General features: G+C 39.5%; 1 protein-coding gene across 1 annotated transcript; it reads right to left on the bottom strand.

Moving 5' to 3' along the window:
• Positions 1 to 3,293: 3,293 nt before the first annotated feature.
• On the bottom strand, positions 3,294 to 4,340 carry MOS (MOS proto-oncogene, serine/threonine kinase). Its single transcript, XM_047724883.1, has one exon. It carries the CDS (start codon positions 4,338 to 4,340, stop codon positions 3,294 to 3,296), a length of 1,047 nt encoding a protein of 348 aa, XP_047580839.1.
• Between the last annotated feature and the right edge of the window lie 16,861 nt (positions 4,341 to 21,201).

Genomic DNA, 21,201 nt, shown 5'->3' with positions numbered 1-21,201 from the left:
TATTTTTTACGGTCTTGAATGTCAGTGTTACAACCAAATGTATTCTATTAATCCTCAATGCCTTCTACATCATACCTTATTTTGTGCCCATCTAATCTGTTAGTCTTCTATGGATAATGTTTCAATTTGTTCTTACACTGCTTGTTATTTCTGGTCTGTGAAAACAGATATTTGGTTCACAGTTATTTGTAACTTTTGTTTCTTTAGTGTGAATTATATTCTTTGACATTGTTCAATATCCTTCTTTGGCTTCAATTCCATTTTCTCTCGTAAAATTTTGGCTCCTATTTTTGGCTTGCATTTAGTTGCTTATTTTTGTCCATACTTTAAAAAAAGAACTATATCTTACAGGACAAAGATTTTCTTTAAAAGGTGAGAAGCCACTCATATTTATTGATAATGACAGATGAGTTTGATCTTAACTCTCATATTTTATGTTATTTTGTTTCTATAGTGTATGTTGTTGTCTTGCATTCTGTGCTTGGTTCTTTAGCCTTTTTATTTTGTTTTGGTAATTCTGATTTTGAGGAAGGGTGTCTTTGAATCTTTGTACAATTATTTAACTGTATATAATTTCCTTAATCCTAGATGATATCTATGAGTTTACTTCTATGAATAAATAATATTGACAGCTTATATCCCTTTTCCTCTCTCCTCCTCTGCCCCAATTTAAGTCCATAGTATATATTTAATACTTATCTTTGTACTATTAAATATGCCTTTACCTCTGACTTGATTTGTCTACTTTAAATAATTGCCTTTGACTATTAACTATTACAGGTGAAGCAGCCCACGTGCTTACTCTACCTCCCATCAGAGCAGTCTTCCCACAGCTCAAAGACTTCCTTTCTCTGTGACCCCAAAGACCATATTTGTTTCCTTCAAGTATGGCGTTTCTGTGGGTTTCTTCAGGCAACCACACCTTTTTCTCTCTCTTAGGAGGCTTCTGTGCCTGTCTCACGTTGCCTGGCCCCACCCACAGACTGACTGTCTCCTGTGTAGAAGGAGCTTTTCTTTCTTTCTTTCTTTCTTTCTTTCTTTCTTTCTTTCTTTCTTTTAAATTTTATTTGTTTCTTTGAGACAGTGACAGAGATAGCAAGAGAGAGCATCAGTGGGGAGGAGAGGGAGAAGCAGGCTCCTCGGTGAGCAGGGAGCCCGATGTAGAGCTCCATCCCAGGACCCTGTGATCATGATCGGAGCTGAAGGCAGACGCTTAAGGACTGAGCCACCCAGGAGCTCCCAGAAGGGGCTATTTGCTCCACTTTCTGAGCTCTGTCCTGGCTAGATGCTCCTCAACACTCTCTGTTCCTTCTTTCTGTATCAACTCCTATAAGCTCTGCTCAGTTTGACCTCAGCCCAGTCCTCAAAGAGTTTTTTCCTCACCTTTGGCACTTCAGTGTCTATCTGTTCATCAGGACATCTAAGTTTGCCAAGAGTTTCTGAGATCTGCCACTGACAGGTCCTCCCCTGAGCTATCTCTCACTGCTCTGTGCACTCTTTTCTTACAGGCTCTGTCCAGTCATCTGGCATCACTGCATACATGTCAGAGAGTCTGTACACTTTCTCTCTCTTCTCATGTCACCAATTATGGAGTTTACAGAGCACCTCCCACTTTGGTATTCAGGAGAAGGGAAAATATTTGAATCTAAGCTGTGGCCATGTTCATTCTGGAAGTGAATTCTGGACCTTAATGCTTTTCATAGAGGATCCTCATGTAGCTCACTGACAGTCTGTTTATGAGGTATCAGAATTAGAATCTCATTTCACCACACTTGGTGGAACAAACGGATTTGTTGTAATTTTGTTTGTGAGCCATTGTATCTTAAACTTTCCAACACGAACTCCTGTTGTTACAATGAACAGAGGAGGAAATTAGTCATTGGTATATGGGTGGTTTGTTCTCTAAGCTGCACGGACAGAGCTAGCATCACTGAACCAGTATTTTATGTAGCCATGGACAGCTCCCGTTTGCTTCCCTCAAGAACAGTTCCAAACCATGATTTCCATGTAGACCTCCTACTCTCAACCACTCTTAACAGAAAAAATAGAAGTCCACAGATGTGAACCTCCCCAGTGTCTCTTTTTCTTAAGTAAAAACTTATCTTCCATGGCAGTTGTCCCATCTTCCAATGCTCACATCTAGGGAGAGATGCTCTTTCCTTGTGAAGCTATAGCCTCTTATCCTGGGTATTTCTTTTCATTTCTTTTATAACTTTTTAAATTTTATCAGTTATCTTTGTCTCTTCTTGCTTCACACTCAAATAAACTCATTTCCTTCACCCCAAGACAACAAAACCAAACCCCAAATCCAAGAACATGTGTATCTTATCCCTTTTAAAAGTTTCTGCTCCCCCCTTTTTCCTCAACAGCAAGTCCTTGCTGTAACAGTCTGGTCCATTGCAATGGCTTTGCCCTCCACCACTCACAGAAATTACTGTTGCTAAATGGAAGTCACAGTGGTCCTAATGGCAAAATCCAGTCACCTCATTCTTTTAAATCTTATGTACTGGCAGCCATTGTCTTGCTTTCTAGAATGGGGAGTCTGGTTTTACTTGTCTGATCTCCATCCAAATGTTAAATTTTACTGTTCCTCAGGGTTGTCATTTTTTTCCTCACATATCATAAGTCTTTCCTTTGTCATCTACTTCTGAGTCCAAATAATAAGAAAAAGAGACCCAGTTTAGAAGCATACAATTTTTCTATTCATGGCATGTACAAGTTCAAAATATCACAAGAAATCATTTAAGATATTATTCCTTTAAAAATAAATGTACCTCAGTTGGTAAATTTTACGTCTGAGGGTCATTACAAACAAGTTTTGGGTGGAGGGGCAGAAAAAAAATTAGTATTTTTCAAAAAATTTTTACTTTTTTGGTTTGGGAATAAGTAAACTGTTGATAGTTTACATTTAGGTGGTGGGTTTGGAGCCTATTATTTGAGTTTATAGAACATCTTGGCATTTTACAATTCAGTTCTGTCTTGGACAAGCTGGCTTCATCAATAACAAATCAGAACAAGTGCAATACTAGAGAACTGTTGAAGTAAGCACACTTGCAGCGAAAGCAAAGCCTTTAACTCTGTGAGGGCATAAGTTTACTTACTAACAATATTAAGCTGTCTACTAGATTTGTAGCCGTGCTATTTGCCTTAGAGAAAGTATTTAGACCAAAAGGAGTTTTTAATAACTTTATTTTCTAAAAATCCGTCCTGCAAATATGTTTTTTTCCTACACAGTCACTAATTTAAAAACGAATAAAAATAAAGACAAAGCTTATGTCGATACAGATTAATAGTCAGTCAAATTCAGCACTTAAAGAGCTAAGGTCAACCAGGAGGAGTTCTGCACTTGGCCGCTGCAAAGGACTGGCCCTCCAGCAGCACTGGATGATCTTTTCAAGTCTCTTCCCAGAGATGGAGTCAGTGAAGACAGCTGCTGACAGAGACGGCCGGAGATTATAGGCCACCACGGCGTAGAGCACGTAGTGCTTCTCCCCTGAGTAAGGGGCTTCCTTGGTCACCATTTGCCAGAGAGTGATGGCAAAGGAATAGATGTCAGCTTTAGGCGTTAGGGTCTCTCCTTTCAGGAGCTCTGGGGCTCGGTGGGTGTAGGTGCCCCCTAGGGGGTAAGGAGGAGTCCGGAAGCACAGCAGATCTTCCAGCTTCTCCGAGCAACCAAAGTCACCAATTTTGCAGACACCCTGCTCACTGATCAGAATGTTAGCCGGCTTCAGATCCAAGTGTACAATGTTTTGCGAGTGAAGGAAGAGCAGGCCATTCATAATATCTAGGGAATACCTGAGACACTTTTCCAGATTTAATTGCTCTCCGGCACAGCAGTGAGGCTGCACATCCTCCTCGTCGGGGCAGCTGGCCGCACCGTATATGGCTTGGTGTAAGGTGACACTGCCACCAAACTCCATGATTATGGTGCCTAGGCTGTTAAAGCCCGCAGGTGTGTGTGTGCTGGCAGCCACCACCCGCACGATGTTATCATGGTGAAGCCCTGCGACGTTGAGCTCAGCCCAGAAACTGCGTTGGGATGCCAGTCGGTTCTTGGTGCACTTTTTCACTTGCTTTATGGCCACCAGCACACCATGGTAAGTCGCCTTGTACACGGAGCCAAACCCGCCAGCTCCCAGCCTCTGCAGGAGGCACACCTGTTCCCAGTCGATGGAGCACCAGGCCAGCCGGCGTGGTAGCCGTGGGGCCCTGGGGGGAGTGCCCAGGAAGATCTTCCCTGCCTTACCTGGGAGCTCCAAAGGGCTGCTGCAGGGCCGAGAGTCCAGCGAGGGAGAAAACTTGCTTGGGAGGTAACTGCACCAGGGAAGAGGGGAGGGCATCGCGCCTTCAAAGTGGACCCCAGAGTGGCTCAGGTAAGTGAAAAAAGAAAAGAAAAGAAAAGGGCCCGCAAAAAAGGGAAGTCGCTGACTAGTCCTTTGCTCCACCCAGCGTTTTTCTCCTCTTCCTTCATTTTCCTCCAAATAAGCCACATCTGTGCTGTTACTCAGCAAGGTTTTTTATCAGATGAGGGGAAGTAATCTGAATGAAGCACAATCCTCCTGTTTAGATGAAAATATTTCCCTTCAACACTTAAAGTGACTTATAAAAACAAACCCTCCACGGAGAAGAGTTCACCAGATAAACAACACTGAGCTACCCAGAGACTCACCCCCCCTTTTCCATTATTTCCTTAATTATAATAAAACTGGCTCCCCACCACCAAGTGTCATACCCTGAACATGATCCGTCCTCACACCAAAGAGACCGCAGTAGTGCAATGAAATTATTTCACACTTTGCAGGCTATAATGATTGTCAGTGTTATTCTCCAGCTGCATTAAATCACTTCCAGCAGTTATTGGCAGAAAGTTGAAATGCGAACAGCTGACATTTGTTTAACTGATTACAGGGATAATTAGGTGCAACATTCATATATGGATAAAAAATTGTAATCTTAAAGTAATTGATCCAAATACAATCACTGATACAGGTCAAAACATACACCTCCTAAGTTCATCAGGGGAAAGGAAAATTCTCTGACACTCCATTCAGCTTATATAGCAAATTAGCAAGACTTCTTAGCAACCTATTGACTTCCTAACAATCCTGGTTGGCCCACCCAGTAAGCTCACTTGCAAGAGAGAGTCTAGACTGCACAGCAAATGAATTACAGAAGTTTTGAAACAGAGTTGGGGGAGAAAAAAAACAGATTCAGAGCTACAATCAGAGTTATAGATAATAACAAAGATGAGAGCATCCTAGGAGAGGAAAAATCTGAATAAAAATGGCACAGAATCACCACTGCCTATATATAATGGAAAACCAGATGTTCAAATTAAGTCAGGGTCTTGCTATCCAGCTGTAAGTTTCCCCTTTCTGGTTTTTATAACAACAAACTCCCCAACCTCCCACTCATTTTCATTCCATATCTTTGGGGGAAAGATCAATAATATTAACCTGTTGATTAAAAAAACATATAAAGTGTTAGGATCTATGTCTTTAAAAAAATTGAATGGTAAAGTTCTGTTCCGAATTGTACTTAGAGTACATAAGTGATGTTTAACCACATTTTTATCATGATAGGTCTATGCTTCTGAGATATATTGGTTCTGAGAAGATATGTGAATAAACACAAGCCATTTACATAAACTATTAGAAGTCTGTTGAGCCCTAGGATAGGATTTCTAGTCTATACTACCCATCTGCCTTAGTATGTGATATTGTGTATAATATTTAACCTGTTTGAGCATCAGTTTTTTCACTTAAGAAATTAGGATAATAATTATTAAGCTTTTTAAATTTTGGAATAGAAGTTGGGGAGCCCTATACAAATGAATAACTAAAGTCTAAAAAATGTACACTATGAAACATTTTAGTAGAAGGCAGTTGAATCAAACTCAAAATATAAAAGGATAGCAGTGAAAAGAGTAAAATAAGAAATAAGATTATATTCTACAGTAAGTCTATACTGCAAAATTTATTTAGTAGTCATCACATGGCAGTATAATTTAGGTTTCTGAAACTTTTGTGGTATTAGGAATGCTGTGAATGAGTATTAGTCAAATAATAGAATGCCATAACCTTCTTGGCAAAATGATGTGATTTGTTATTATATCATCTTTATTTTTAAGATAAGAGCATAAAGGGACACCTGGGTGGCTCAGCGGGTTAAGTCTCTGCCATCCGCTCAGGTCATGATCTCAGGGTCCTGGGATAGAGTCCTGCATCGGGCTCTCTGCTTGGCAGGGAGCCTGCTTCCTCCTCCTCTCTCTCTCTCTCTGCCTGCCTCTCTGCCTACTTGTGATCTCTGTCAAATAAATAAGTAAAATATTTTTTAAAAAGATAAGAGCATAGACCATTTATTTTCCAAAGGCTGATTTTATTCCTTACATAGAATATAAGGTATCAATGAAAATGTGGTACTTTACATTCACAAGCCCCAAGTTCATTATATCCATCATCTCCAATCCGCTCAAGAGAGTATTTCAGTGAATATCGATTTTTAAACAGCCGCTGGGGCCAGAAGGCCTGGGTTTCTTACTGTCCCTCAGTTTCCTCATCTGCAAGTTGAGGGAAATCTGACTACCTCAGGACTACTGTCAGGACTGACCGAATTCCAGATACTTAGATCAGGACCTGATAAGTAATACCTAATTGCGAATTATTTATGAAACTCATTTTTAAAAAGTGTGTATGGGTTCATGCCAGTAAGAAACAGATCGGTTAATATTGGTTTAAAATGCACCCTGCCAGGGCTGAAGTAACTCATTATAAGCTAAACCAATCTAAAGTTTGACTGTTTTTCCAACTTAAATTTTATTTGAGGTTGAAGATATGAGAGCATATTGCCTTACTGTTATATACTAAAAATGCAGAGCTTTAACATTAATTTGATCAAATGCAATAATCTTGCCATCCCAAATAAAGGCAAAGAATAACATTTGTTGAAACACGGTAGACACTGTCTACCTTAGAAGTGCAAACGAAACAAAGGAGAGAAAGACACTGGGTGCACCCACTGAGGAGCTTTCAAATTTTTAGAGTAAAGGCTTTACATTTTCCGCTCCGATCTAAGCATTTCTGTTTAGAGCTGCTTCGGTATCAGGCAAACAACAGCGTACTCATCACCAGCTGTGACAACCGACAGCGGAATTGGAAGGCACCCTGAATTCGATTTCAGTCGGAGAGACTGAGGGGCCCCGACCGCGAGAGAGATTCTCGCGGCTCGCGTAAGGTTTCCCTTCCTAAAGGGTGTCAGCGCCGGTGGCGAGGCCGGGCCCTCCTCGGGCAGCGCCGGCGTCCCGCAGCGCCTCCCCTCCCAGGCCCTGGGCTCCGGAGGGCGCTCTCCCCGCGCGGCTCGCGTGCAGGCAGCCGGGACGACGACGTCAGCGCCTCCCCTCCACCACGTACGATCCCGAGGCCTCCCCGGCCCTGAAGTCAGCGCGCAGCCCCTCAGGCACCGCAGCGCGGCTGCGTCGGCCAGGGCGCTTCCTGGGGTGCCCAGAAGCACGTGGACCAGGCCGTCACGCCCGAGGCGGCTCGCTGCCCGGGGTCGAGTGCGCGCCCCGCGGCTGTGTTTCCCTGCCCCTCTGCCTACACCGAATTTCATTTTCACTTCAATTCAGAATCATCACGTAATCTTCTGGAAGGCATTTTTAAAAGGCCGTTAAACTCAAGGTCGTACCGACTACGCACACAGCCCCACTGATGACGACCACGTCGGAACGGCCACGGCCATGTCTGCGCATGCGCGCCGCGTGACCACGGCTTCCCAGCGATCTCAGGTTACAATCCAATTTCAGAATGCTAAAATGGGAAGGAATGGGCGTTTGGAAGTAGTTGAAGTGTTTTGGGGTTTACAAGCATGAATTAAGGTGGAAAATTCACTTTTGCTTTTTTTTGAAGTAAAAAACTAGTAAGCGAAGACGTGCTTTGCTAAAAAATAAAGATTATAGAGTCAGACCTGAATTTTTTTTTAAAATTTAAGTGGGATTATACTATTGATATTATTCCGAAGTTTGAATTTTATGCTTAGCAGTTTATCATGGACTTGTTTCCGTGTCATTACAGAAGCATAGAGAGCTACCTTGGGTTTTCTAAAATAATATGGTCAGGGGCAGATCCAGGTTTTGTGGGGCTTACAACTTACAGAAATAGAGGGACCCCTTTTAAGAAAAAGATTTAAAAATTAGATATGGAATTGAATATTTCTTAGATGAGCAGTCGCAACAAATTACACATTTTGGAAAGCTAACAACATGAGTCATCACAAAATTCAGAGAAATAACAGTTTTATTAATGAATAAAATATCCAGCACATATATATACTGCATTCCCCTGCATTTGGGGGTGATACCCTTTTTTAAAAATACTTCTTCATGTGACAAGGAATCTGTCAAAATTGATTTGAGGTAGAACTTCAACTGATATCAGCACAAGCAATTTTTTTTAAGTATTATGGATTTATTTTATGGAAAATTAAATCAATCCAAAATTTGTAAGAGTGTAGAGCACTAGGGAGAAGTTGCTTATATTTAATTCTATTCAGTATCAGTCAAACAGCACATCCCATAGAATAAGATGAGGTATTTAGTTCTGGTGATGAAGGCAAGTCAAAACAACTGCCACTTCTCTAAAATATTTGGCCGTTATCTTATTTTTGCTGAAATATGTGGGTCTGTACATCGTTCCTCGGAAAATTTGGTGTGACCTCCAGATTTTTACTGTTAGTATTTAGCTTTTCGTTAACACAAAGATTAAAGGACATTCATTTGCACTGGGCATCATTCATTGCTTGGTTAGTACCATACTAACTTGGCCAAACTTCTATGTGGAGAGATTTAGTTAATTTTATATTTATGTATACTTCCATTCATATACAAACTTGGGTCAGTAGTAGTACTTATCACCTTATGTATTTTTTGTTTGTAAAATTGCTTCCTTAAAACAGTATAAGAATACAAATGAAAATAAAGGAACATATAGGGGTTATTTGACTATGATATAGCCTCTCATAATTTGGGTCAGTAATAAAAGTTCATGGGCTTTATTAAATATATGCTAAGCTGTCACTACTTTCTCCCTAATCTATCCTGACTATTAAATACTTATAAATTTAGTAAACTAAACAATGAAAGGGATGAATCTTAAGTTTTTTAAAAAAATATTATCTATTTATTTATCTGAGAGAGAGAGCATGAGCATTGTGAGGGGCAGAGGGATAAGCAGACTCCCTGCTGATCAGGGAGCCGGATGAGGGGCTTGATTACGGGACTCTGAAATCAGGACCCTGAGATCATGACCCTGAGATCATGACCTGAGTGGAAGGCAGATGCTTAACCATCTGAGCACCCAGGTACCCTCTCAAGTTTGTTTGTTTGTTTGTTTTTTTCTAATAGTAGTTTGAATACTGTACATGGCCATATCTTAATTTAAAATCACCTATCTAAACAAGTTATTGAATTATACATTTTAAACTGGAGATACAAGTCAGCACTCTAATAGGCCAAATTCTCTTACGTGTTACAAGTGTATAAAATCTGAAATACACACAGGTTCCGCTTGTCAGAGAGTAATGCTGTTGATCTCATGGACCATGTCCTTGGGTGGAAATCTGCACACACTACCTGCTTCTGTCCATTCACAGAGGTTGGTGGCTTTTATCTGGGCCGAGTACTTGGAATTTGTATTTTGACTCTTAAGATACATAAATATATTTTACTTCTGTAATGCTTAACTTCTAACTTCTCTACTTTTTAACTTAATAGGATTTTAAGACCCTTGCAAATGCCTTTCAAACTGGTTTGAAAGATCACTGAGTTTAATGGTATCTTGCAATTTTTCCATATTCTTAAGACCATAAAACACTTATGGATATTTGAAATGGTACCTGATTGAGATTTGGTGAACTTGAATGTCTTTGTCCAACTTACAGTCACAACTTATGGGAGCATTCAATTGGCATCCTCCCTTAAGCCAGAAAACACTTTTTAATGTATTTAATTTAATGTATTTAATATTTATTAAATTCTATATTTTTCATTACTAAAGTAAACAAATAAAAATAACATCATATTTGAATAAAGGATTCAAAAGTAATACAGGCTATTCCTTTCACCACCTTTATTCAGCTTTTTGCTAGTTTTTCTCCTGTATATCATTATGGATTCATGACTTTTCAGGGATTCAGTGTGATTTAACCAACTGCAACAGTTATTGTCTTTAATTGTTCAAATTGAGGCACCCCTGGGTATTACAACACTTGTGTTCTTTTGACACAATCCCATTGATCTGCATTATTTCTTGTCTATTAGTACAACAAATTGCCCCAGACTTATACACTACCCTACCCCAGTCATGGATTCAGCCATTTCTCCAGGGTATCCTAGAAAGATGGGAATAGAAATCATAATAGTGAAGTTTACACATTAGCTTCATTCTCTTGGGCCTTTCTTCCCAGCTCATTTTAGCTGACAGAATTGGGAAACATTTTTTTTTTTTTTTTGAAGCCTGGGTTCGTATTGATGTTTCTAACTCAGTTCTAACATTAGAGTTCCTAATTAAAACATTTGATTTTATAATATCCTTCCCCTTTCTCTTATACTTAAAATCTTGATTCCAAACAAAATTAATATAATTACTAATATCTGACAAAACTATTAAATAAAGTTTAAATTTTTTTGCAGTTATTGATATTTCTAATTCAGCTCTAACATTATAGTTCCTAATTAAAATATTTAGATATTAGGGGCACCTAGGTGGCTCAGTTGGTCTGCCTTTGGCTCAGGTTATGGGGTCCTAGGGTCCTAGTAATCAAGTCCCATGTCAGGTTTTCTGCTCAGCTGGGAGTCTGCTTCTCCCTCTCCCCCTGCTTGTGTCCTCTTTCTCTCTTTCTCTCTCTCAAATAAATAAATAAAAAGTCCTTAAAAAGGTAAAACATTTTGATAATTTCCTTACCCTTTCCCTTATATTTAAAATCTTGATTCTAAACAAAATTAATATATTTACTAATGTTGTCTTACAAAAATATTAAATAAAGTTTAAGATTTTTTTTTGCAGTTATTTTTATCCTTATACTTAATGCCACTAAGGATGTGCAGCCCAATTATTTTCTGGCAGAGTCATTCATAATAATTCATTCTGAGCCTTTGTAATTGCATGTATCATATATAATATATATCTATCATATATATATAATAGATATATGTATTTGTAATTGCATGTATCATATATAATATATATCATATATATAACACACACACACACACACATATATATATATATGAATAATATGTGATTAGTATGATTTAATTTGCTTTCAGTTCTGGAAGTTTATCAGCAATTTTCTTTGAAAGTGGTAGTTTTTGGCCAAGACGTTTTCTTCTGTGATTTCAAACCCTGGAGGATGGTAGAAACCTTATAAATGAGGAGTAAAGGGCGAATCAAGCAAATGAATTTCCCAAATTCTGTATGAGAGTTCCTTTTAGCTACTGGCTAAATATTACCAAATGTAATATTATACGCATCCAAGTTCTGGTTGGGCAGCTTAATTCTGTCTTCTGTTCACTTTCTGGCAATATTAGAACCTACATGTTTTCATATATCCCATTAATATTTAATTTAGTAAATATGAGATGATATTAAAACCTTTACAATTCATTATTCTTTCTTAGCTTCCTTATAGAAAAGGTAACATTGTTCTACCAATTTTCCAAAAAGTAACAATTTTCCATCATTTTTCAACTCAATATCACATTATACACAAACTTACAATGTATAGAATCCAAATGATTCCCTAGTTTAGTTTTATCACAAGCCAGTACCAAAATCTTTGGTCCAGGAAGATTTTAATCTTCTTTTAAAATCTTTCCTTCATGGGGTGCCTGGGTGGCTCAGTGAGTTAAGCCTCTGCCTTTGGCTCAGGTCATGATCCCAGGGTCCTGGGATTGAGCCCCACATCGGGCTCTCTGCTCAACAGGGAGCCTGCTTCCCCCTCTCTCTCTCTGACTGCCTGCCTCTCTGCCTACTTTTGATCTCTGTCAAATAAATAAATAAAGTCTTTAAAAAAAAAACTTTCCTTTAGGAAGATTTTAATGGGTACATAGTTTCTTAGAATTCTATATTATTAAGAAATTAGAAAGAACTAAGAAATTCTTTCTTAGCATTTTTAGATTAGAATAATTGGAAATAATTTTAGATTAGAATAATAAGAAATAATATTTCTAATTAGAATATTTAGAAAAATTAGAAATAATTAAGAAATTATTGAGAAATCTATTCTGAGGAACAGATAACAAGACAGGATTAGCTGTGCAAGAGACTTCTTAGGGGGAACATCTCTGAAGACAAATGAGGAGGGAGCTGGAGGCAGCTGGAGAGCTGTTAACCCATGATGTGAAGGAGAGAAGGGAGAAAAGGAAGGCGGGGTAGGAGAGTTTTAGCCCACAGTGTAGTCCCTGTAGTATAGTCCAAAGAAGGTTCATTGTGATGGATGAGTCCTCAAGTCAAAGTTGTCCATTAGAGGAATCCCATGTCTCCTGGGAATGGACTGGCTTTTGTGTCCCTGCTGCACAGAGTTACTGGCTGGGAGCAGTGCAGGGAAACATGACTTCATTTAGTATAGACATCATAGTGGATTCTGGAAAAAGCACAGCTTACTCTGGGGCCACTGGCCAGTCATACCTTCTGCATTCAGGGATCTGAGAGACACATTTTCATGGCCACCATGAATAAAATACAAGTTTTAAAGATTTTGTCTGAGAGCCTCTCTATTTGGGTCATGTTTCTGATGTCACATTGTACATAATAGTTATTATTATCCTAATTTTTAATTACAGTGTAGAATTCCAGTTTTTAAGAAGCCTTTGGATAAGTTATATTTCTTTTTGAGGTTAAGGCTATGCTTTAAAAAATAGCTATATTTGCTTAAAGCCCATTCTTATTTTAGCTTTATACAAATACAGATATACTTATACATGTTCAACCAAAGAAGTAAACACAAAGTTGTATATATAATCAAAGCAACAGAACCCTTAGAAATTTTCAAGCAGACCACTTGACAATTACAGCACCCCTAGTGCTTTTTGGAAGTGAGGCATTTTTTTTAAAATTGGTATAAAGAGAATTGTTTTATGCGTGTGTCTGGATAGATAGGTTGCATATAGAACTATTAGTAGTTCTCCTTTTATTGATTAAAAAATTGCCTTACTTGACTTGTAAAATTTAAGACTTAAACCTATGTCTAGGGGCGCCTGGATGGCTCAGTGGGTTAAAGCCTCTGCCTTTGGCTCAGGTCATGATCCCAGTGTCCTGGGATCGAGCCCCACATTGGGCTCTCTGCTCAGCGGGGAGCCTGCTTCCCTCTCTCTGCCTGCCTCTCTGCCTACTTGTGATCTATGTCTGTCAAATAAACAAAAAAGAAAATCTTAAAAGAAAAAAAAAAACCTGGGGCGCCTGGGTGGCTCAGTGGGTTGAGCCGCTGCCTTCGGCTCAGGTCATGATCCCAGGTCCTGGGTTCGAGCCCCACATCGGGCTTTCTGCTCAGCGGGGAGCCTGCTTCCTCCTCTCTCTCTGCCTGCCTCTCTGCTTACTTGTGATTTCTCTCTGTCAAATAAATAAATAAAATCTTAAAAAAAAAAAAAAAAACCTATGTCTATATAGTATATCTTCTTAATGTCTCTAGTTAGACTGAGGCTTTTTAAATTTGAAATACAAACAATTCATTTCTCGCCTGGCCTTTGGCAATCTGAACTTAATCTAAGGAGAGATTTATGTCATTTTCATCTCTTCTCAAGTACTCATATGTTCTACCTTTAATGGGCAAAAAAATATTCTAATTATTTCTAGAGTGTGTCTCCTTGCCAGCTGAGGATTTCAGTGCTAATACTTTAAGGCTTAATCTTGCATGAAATTAAAAAGCATTTTATAGTGAAGTTCCTGGCATCCCTGGCTCACATCTTTGGAAACGGAACATCAGGATACTTGTTGGAACTCCACACAGATTTTGGATGATTGTGGAGGAGGAGGAACTCATTATTAGAAGGCTTTTAGCTGTCGTTGAGATGGGAGGCTGGGGTATAGTCTCAGTGGCTCATACTTGGGCAGGCAATGGAAAGAGAACCTTCTGGTGGGGTTCCCCTCAGTTTTTCTCTCAACATCTTTAAAGATGTTTTAGCTGCTTTCTTGGCAACTTGTGTCAGATCCTCATTTCCTCTTCCATACACACCATGAATCAATCTGGTTGGCATGGTGATTACCCTGGTTTTCCTTCAGATGTTTCAAGATATCATAGTCCCAGGATTCATAAAGGAGAAATTGAAATTTGGGGTCATCTCTACTACACCTATTGCAGTTTACAGACCATGTACTGTAATGGTCTAGTAGTAACTGAGGAAAGCTGGACATGCCTTCCTGACATTTAGACATGGTGGTAGCCGTGCTTTGTCATTCTAGCCTAGGGAAGAAAGCAGGACATTAAATCCCATTAAATCCTTGTATTTGCTGTTACAGGAAAGATACAAGGAGAGAGAGAGAGTGAGTGAGAGTAAGAGAGAGAGAGAGAGAGAGTGTGTGTGTGTGTGTGTGTGTGTGTGTGTGTGTGTGTGTTTGAGAAACAGAGGCTTGGCAAAAAGATTTAATGTTTGATTCCTACCTGAAACTAGAGGTTGCTGAAACAGAGTTGAGTACTGGAGTCCAAACACGGCAACACAGGATAACAAAGGGCAAATGAAGAGGGGAAAATAAGGGGCTTATAAACATCAAGTGAATGATTCTGCAGCTTCCTTTGCTGAGCTGAGGTTCCCTATTGCAACAGATTCTGCAGACCATGACAAATTCTTACAGAGATAAAAATCATGGTCTCAAACTCGAAAATATTTTTTTAAAGATTTTATTTATTGGGATGCCTGGGTGGCTCAGTTGGTTAAGCAGCTGCCTTCAGCTCAGGTCATGATCCCAGCGTCCGGGGATTGAGTCCCACATCGGTCTCCTTGCTCGGCAGGGAACCTGCTTCTCCCTCTGCCTCTGCCTGCCACTCTATCTGCCTGTGTGCTCGCGCTCTCTCTCTCTCTCTCTCTGACAAATAAATTAAAAAAAAAGAGTTTATTTATTTATTTATTTGACAGAGATCACAAGTAGAGCAGCAGGCAGAGAGAGGGAGAAACAGGCTCCCTGCTGAGCAGAGAGCCCGATGCAGTGCTTAATCCCAGGACCCTGAGATCATGACCTGAGCTGAAGGCAGAGGCTTTAACCCATTGAGCCACCCAGGTGTCCTGCAAACTTTAAATTGACTCTGTCATTTAAAACTAACCTGTACACAGAAGGAAGAAATAGAAAAGCATACACATATCAATGGTTTAACCTCCTGGTTGTCTTTGAATCTTTAAGTTTTATTTGCTCTTTTAATCATTTTTTTATGGAACACATTTAGCAACATCAGCAACCTATTTACCTAAGCAACTTGAGAACATCTTAGAATTTGTGTGTGTGTGTGTGCACGTGTACACACACAAGGGTCTCCTGTAAAGACCCACATTTCCCACATGTCTCCTGTGAGGCATGTGGGAAAGGAACCTTATGTCATATGGGAGCTGCAGGTGCTTCTGGGAGGGATAAGTAGAATCTTTGATCCCATGGAGCATGAACTAGGAGACCAATGGACGCTTGTGAAATATATATCCCCTTATTCACAGAAACATTTGATTTAGGCTTTGTACTTATTAAATTACTACTGTATAATTTTTAACTATATCTGTAGGCCTGTCAACTGGAGGTTGATTTGGGGTGCATAGATCCCAATTATTATTGACACATTTGAAAAATGTTTAATTTACTAATTACCAAAAAAGAACAGCTTAACAGCTTAGTCTCTTCCACAATTGAGTGTAATCCCTAATGACCCAGCTCTCCTACGGACAATGTTTAATTATGTAACCAGATGTTATTAATAATTTGAGTCTGTATAGGTCCCTGCATGCAGCTGAACCCAAGGAAGGGGGTTGGCTACACAATAATTTGTCCCAGATGACCCCATGGAAGCCAGTCTGTAGCTTGTGTCATTTTTCCACAGAAAGGAATAGTGTTGAGTTAGCACATTAGTAAAAGCTTTAGTCCAGGTGAAGCAGAATTGTGGTTCCAACTTCAAACAACAACAATTATAGTCAGAAAGCCGGGTCAGGGAAGCATATTAGAGGATATGAGATAACTATAAATTTTCATTTTGAATGGCTTTGTGTTTCCGGTGCTCTCAACTTACACTTCTTTACTGTTTGGTTTGTGTTTTGCATTATTAACCTATGGGTTGTCTTCCATGTTTGCATCCTCCCCCCACCCTAATCAATGTATTATCAATGCAATGGATGATTATAAATTCTTGAATCTAGGTTAGGCCAAAAGTTTAAATCCCATAGCATTGCATTATGGCACAAACTGGGGAGTGTATAAATCAAATTATTGCTTGTAGGTGTTATAAGTACGTGGAAGACTACACTAGCTTGATTCATAAAAGCTTATAAAAATTAGGGGGCTTTAAGGTGATCTTTCAATATAGAAACAAAATTAGGGATAGCATTGACACAGCAAGAGCAGCCTCGTTAAATTTACTGTAATCCATAGTTAACCATTATGTTAGGTTTCTTAGCCCCCCCCCCCAAAAATGGTAGAAACCAACTAAAACAACCTTAAACAAAGAAATTTATTGGAAATATTTTATAGGTTCACAGACTCAGTGGGAGTTTGAAGAACCTCAGAAGTGAATAAGAACCAAGACATTTGTTCAGAACTAGGAAGCACGAACCACTGTAACAGGCTGGATAGAAAAGTATGACCAGGACACAACCACTGGACTGAATGTCCCCCAGCCATTTCTTTAGCCTTATGATGGAATAGGACAAAGGTCAATCTGGTTCACTTTTCTGTCCTCCTGGTTGTACCAGCATAGGGAAAGAGAGGACATGACCCTTTGGCTTCATTTGTGGGAAGCAAGCAGATGCCTGGATATACTATTTCAACAGGACCATGAAACATTGGGGGAGAAGCAGTTTTTCAAAAGGAAGCCAAAGTGTGTAGAGAAGGACTGGATATTTTGTAGCCAAAAGGTGACAAATACATTCTATACTCACCAGGGGATGGATCTCTGGCAAAAACCAAGGTATTAAGGGGGATGTGGTGGTATGAACTACCAGAGTGCCTCTAATTCCTGCATTCAGCTGTGATGATTTTTCATCCTCAAGAACCCTCATGCTATTTCAGGTTTATAGTTTGGGTGGTGGTAGAGGATTCCAAAGACTCCTGCTTTGCATGTCCTCATAATCAGTACCTTTCAAACGTGCTCTCCACACATTCAAACTTTTCAAGGATAGTTTCCTTTTTTTAGGACCATAATAAATCAATTCTTATGCTACTCTTTTTTTTTTCTGTGTGTGTGTTTTCATATTTTTCTTTCTCTTTTTTTTTCATTTTATTTTTTCAGTGTTCCAAGATTCATTGTTTATGCACCACACCCAGTGCTCCATGCAATACATGCCCTCCTTAATACACACCACCAGGCTCACCTATCCCTCAACCCTCCTCCATTCCAAAACTCTCAGTTTGTTTCTCAGAATCCACAGTCTTTCATCCTTCATCTCCCACTCCGATTTCCCCCAATTCACTTTTCCTTTCCTTCTCCTAATGCCCTCCATGTTATTCCTTATGCCCCATAAGTAAGTGAAACCATATGATAATTGACTTTCTGCTTGACTTACTTCACTCAGCATATCTCCTCTAGTCCCATCCATGTTGATAGAAAAGTTGAGTATTAATCCTTTCTGATGGCTAATATTCCACTGTATATATGGACCACATCTTCTTTATCCATTTGTCTGTTGAAGGGCATCATGGCTCTTTCCATCTTTCCACAGTTTGGCAATTATGGCCATTGCTACTATGAACATTGGGGTACATATGGCCCTTCTTTTTACTGTATCTTTATCTTTGGGGTAAATACCCAATAGTGCAATTGCAGGATCATAGGGTAGCTCTATTTTTATTTTTTTAAGGAATCTTTAAAAACTGGAAAACACTGTTTTCCAAAGTGGCTGCACCAACTTGCATTCCCACCAACAGTATAAAAGGGTTCCCCTTTCTTGCATCCTCTCCAACATTTGTTTACTGTCCTGTTAATTTTGGCCACTCTAACTGATGTAAGGTGGTATCTCAATGTGGTTTTGATTTGAATCTCCCTGATGGCTAATGATGATAAACATTTTTTCATGTGTCTGTTAGCCATTTTTATGTCTTCACTGGAGAAGTGTCTGTTCATGTCTTCTGTACATTTTTTGATGTGATTATCTGTTTTTTTGAGTGTTGAGTTTGAGGAGTTCTTTATAGATCTTGGACATCAGCTCTTTGTCTGTAGTGTCATTTGCAAATATCTTCCCCCATTCCATGGGTTGCCTCTTTGTTTTGTTGACTGTTTCCTTTGCTGTGCGGAAGCTATTGATTTTGATGAAGTCCCAAAAGTTCATTTTTGCTTTTGTTTCCTTTATCTTTGGAGACATGTCTTGAAAGAAGTTGCTGTGACCAATATCAAAGAGGTTACTGTTTATGTTCTCTAGGATTTTGATAGATTCCTGCCTCACATTGAGTCTTTTATCCATTTCGAGTTTATCTTTGTGTATGATGTGAGAAAATGGTCAAGTTTCATTCTTCTACACATAACTGTCCAACTTTCCCAGAACCATTTATTGAAGAGACTGTCTGTTTTCCGCTGCACAGCCAAAAGCTGTTTTCCATATTTTTTCCTGCTTTGTTGAAGATTATTTGACCATAGAGTTGAGGGTCCATATCTGGGCTCTCTACTCTGTTCCACTGATCTATGTGTCTGTTTTTGTGCCAGTACCATGCTATCTTGGTGATCACAGCTTTGTAGTAAAGCTTGAAATCAGGCAACATGATGCCCCCAGTTTTGTTTTTCTTTTTCAACATTTCCTTAGCAATTTGGGGTCTTTTCTGTTTCCATACAAATTTTAAGATTGTTCCAGTACTTTGAAGAATGCTGATGGAATTTTGATTGGGATGGCATTAAAAGTATAGATGGATCTAGGTAGTAAAGACATTTTAACAATGTTTATTCTTCCAATCCCTAGCATGGAATGCTTTTCCATCTTTTTCTGTCTTCAGTTTCTTTCATGAGTGTTCTGTAGTTCCTCAGTATAGATCCTTTACCTCTTTGGTTAGGTTTATTCCTAGGTATCTTATGATTCTTGGTGCTATAGTAAATGGAGTCAATTCTCTAATTTCCTTTTCTATATTTTCATTGTTAGTGTATAAGAAAGCAACTGATTTCTGTACATTGATTTTGTATCCTACCACATTACTGAATTGCTGTATGAGTTCTAGTAGTTTAGGGGTGGAGACTTTTGAGTTTTCCATATAAAGTGTCATGTCATCTGTGAAGAGAGAGAGTTTGACTTCTTGTTTGCCAGTTTGAATACCTTTTATTTCTTTTTGTTGTCTGATTGCTGTTGCTAGGACTTCTAGTACTATGTTGAACAACAGCGGCAAGAGTGGGCATCCTTGTCATGTTCCTGATCTCAAAGAGAAGCCTGTCAGCTTTTCCCCATTGAGAATGATATTTGCTGTGGGTTTTTCATAGTTAGATTTTATGAAGTTGAAGAATGTTCCCTCTTTCACTATACTTTAAAGAGTTTTAATCAGGATTGGATGCTGTATTTTGTCAAAAGCTTTTTCTGCATCAATTGAGAGGACCATTTGGTTCTTCTCTCTTCTCTTATTGATTTGTTCTATCACATTGATTGATTTGTGAAGGTTGAACCACCCTTGCATCCCAGGGATAAATCCCACCTGGTGATGGTGGGTAACCTTTTTAATGTACTGTTGGATCCTATTAGCTAGGATCTTGTTGAGAATCTTGGCATCCATATGGTACACTTGAAAAGGAAAAAACTAACACAGTATCACCAGGCCTGTCTGGCCCACTTGAAATGTTTGCACAACTAAGTCATTTTGGACTCTCACTTCTCCATGAGTTCCAGTGGTGAAAGGGGGCTTTACACTTATTATGAACTTTGGGCCTAGCTAATCGTATCATATCCTCTTTCTCTTGGCCAAAATGACTGGTTCAATGAGTCACAGTTCCAGGAATTTTCTAGACCAATGAAGAACTAGTACCTTTAGCACAAGTTTCTACCTGAGAGAGAAATGAATGCAGAATAAAGCAGAGCAAAGATATGGTCAGAGATGCAGATGTAGTAACAGTGTTCGAATTCTTAGAACTAATTCTGCATGAAGCAAGATGCATTGGACACATCAAATTACATGATGCAGTAAATAAGCTACCTTTGGGGAAATGGTGGATGTGAGGAATTCCCCCTGCTAATTGAGATAGAATTTCCCTACAGGTTGGTGAGATTCGAGCCATGCTCACTAGTCTTTCATACCTGTTACCCAGACACAACCCCTTCCAACTTTGCAAGCTGTTTATCTGGGTATTTACCTATTCTTGCACACACTTCTGCCGCTTTCCTATTTCCAAGTGGGCAGTTGTTCTAGTTTATTACTAGCTTCCCATTCTGGGTTCCCCCCCACCTTTTTTTTTTAAAGATTTTTATTTATTTATTTGACAGGTAGAGATCACAAGTAGGCAGAGAGGCAGGCAGAGACAGAGAGGAGGAAGCAGGCTTCCTGCTGAGCAGAGAGCTCAATATGGGGTTCGATGCGGGGCTCGATGCGGGGCTCTAATCCAGGGCCCTGGGATCATGACCCGAGCCGAAGGCAGAGGCTTTAACCCACTGAGCCACCCAGGCGCCCCTGGGTTGGCCCTTTATTTCTACTCTTGGCAAAGAGAATCTTTGCCTCTCTCTTGGTTTAGATCCACTTTTTCTTGCATTCCCCACGTTTCTCTTGTCTGGTTTATTTTCTTGTTTTGGTGGAACACATCTCACTTCCTGAGAAAGGGTATGCAAGAGATCCATTTTCTTCAGTCCCTACATTTCTGATAATATATTTTATCCTGACCTGTGATTAATGATTTGGCTGGCCCAAATTGTATATTGAAATAGATTTTCAGGGCACCTGGGTGGCTCAGTCATTAAGCGTCTGCCTTTGGCTCAGGTCTTGATTCTAGGCTCCTGGGATCAAGCCCTGTATCAGGCTCCCTGCTCAGCAAGGGAGTTGCTTCTCTCTCTCCCACTCCCCCTGCTTG

The sequence above is a fragment of the Lutra lutra genome, chromosome 4 (assembly GCF_902655055.1).
Source record: "Lutra lutra chromosome 4, mLutLut1.2, whole genome shotgun sequence".
Taxonomy (NCBI): domain Eukaryota; kingdom Metazoa; phylum Chordata; class Mammalia; order Carnivora; family Mustelidae; genus Lutra; species Lutra lutra.
Note: the sequence above shows the minus strand (reverse complement) of the source record. Positions and strands in the feature narration are given on the sequence as shown.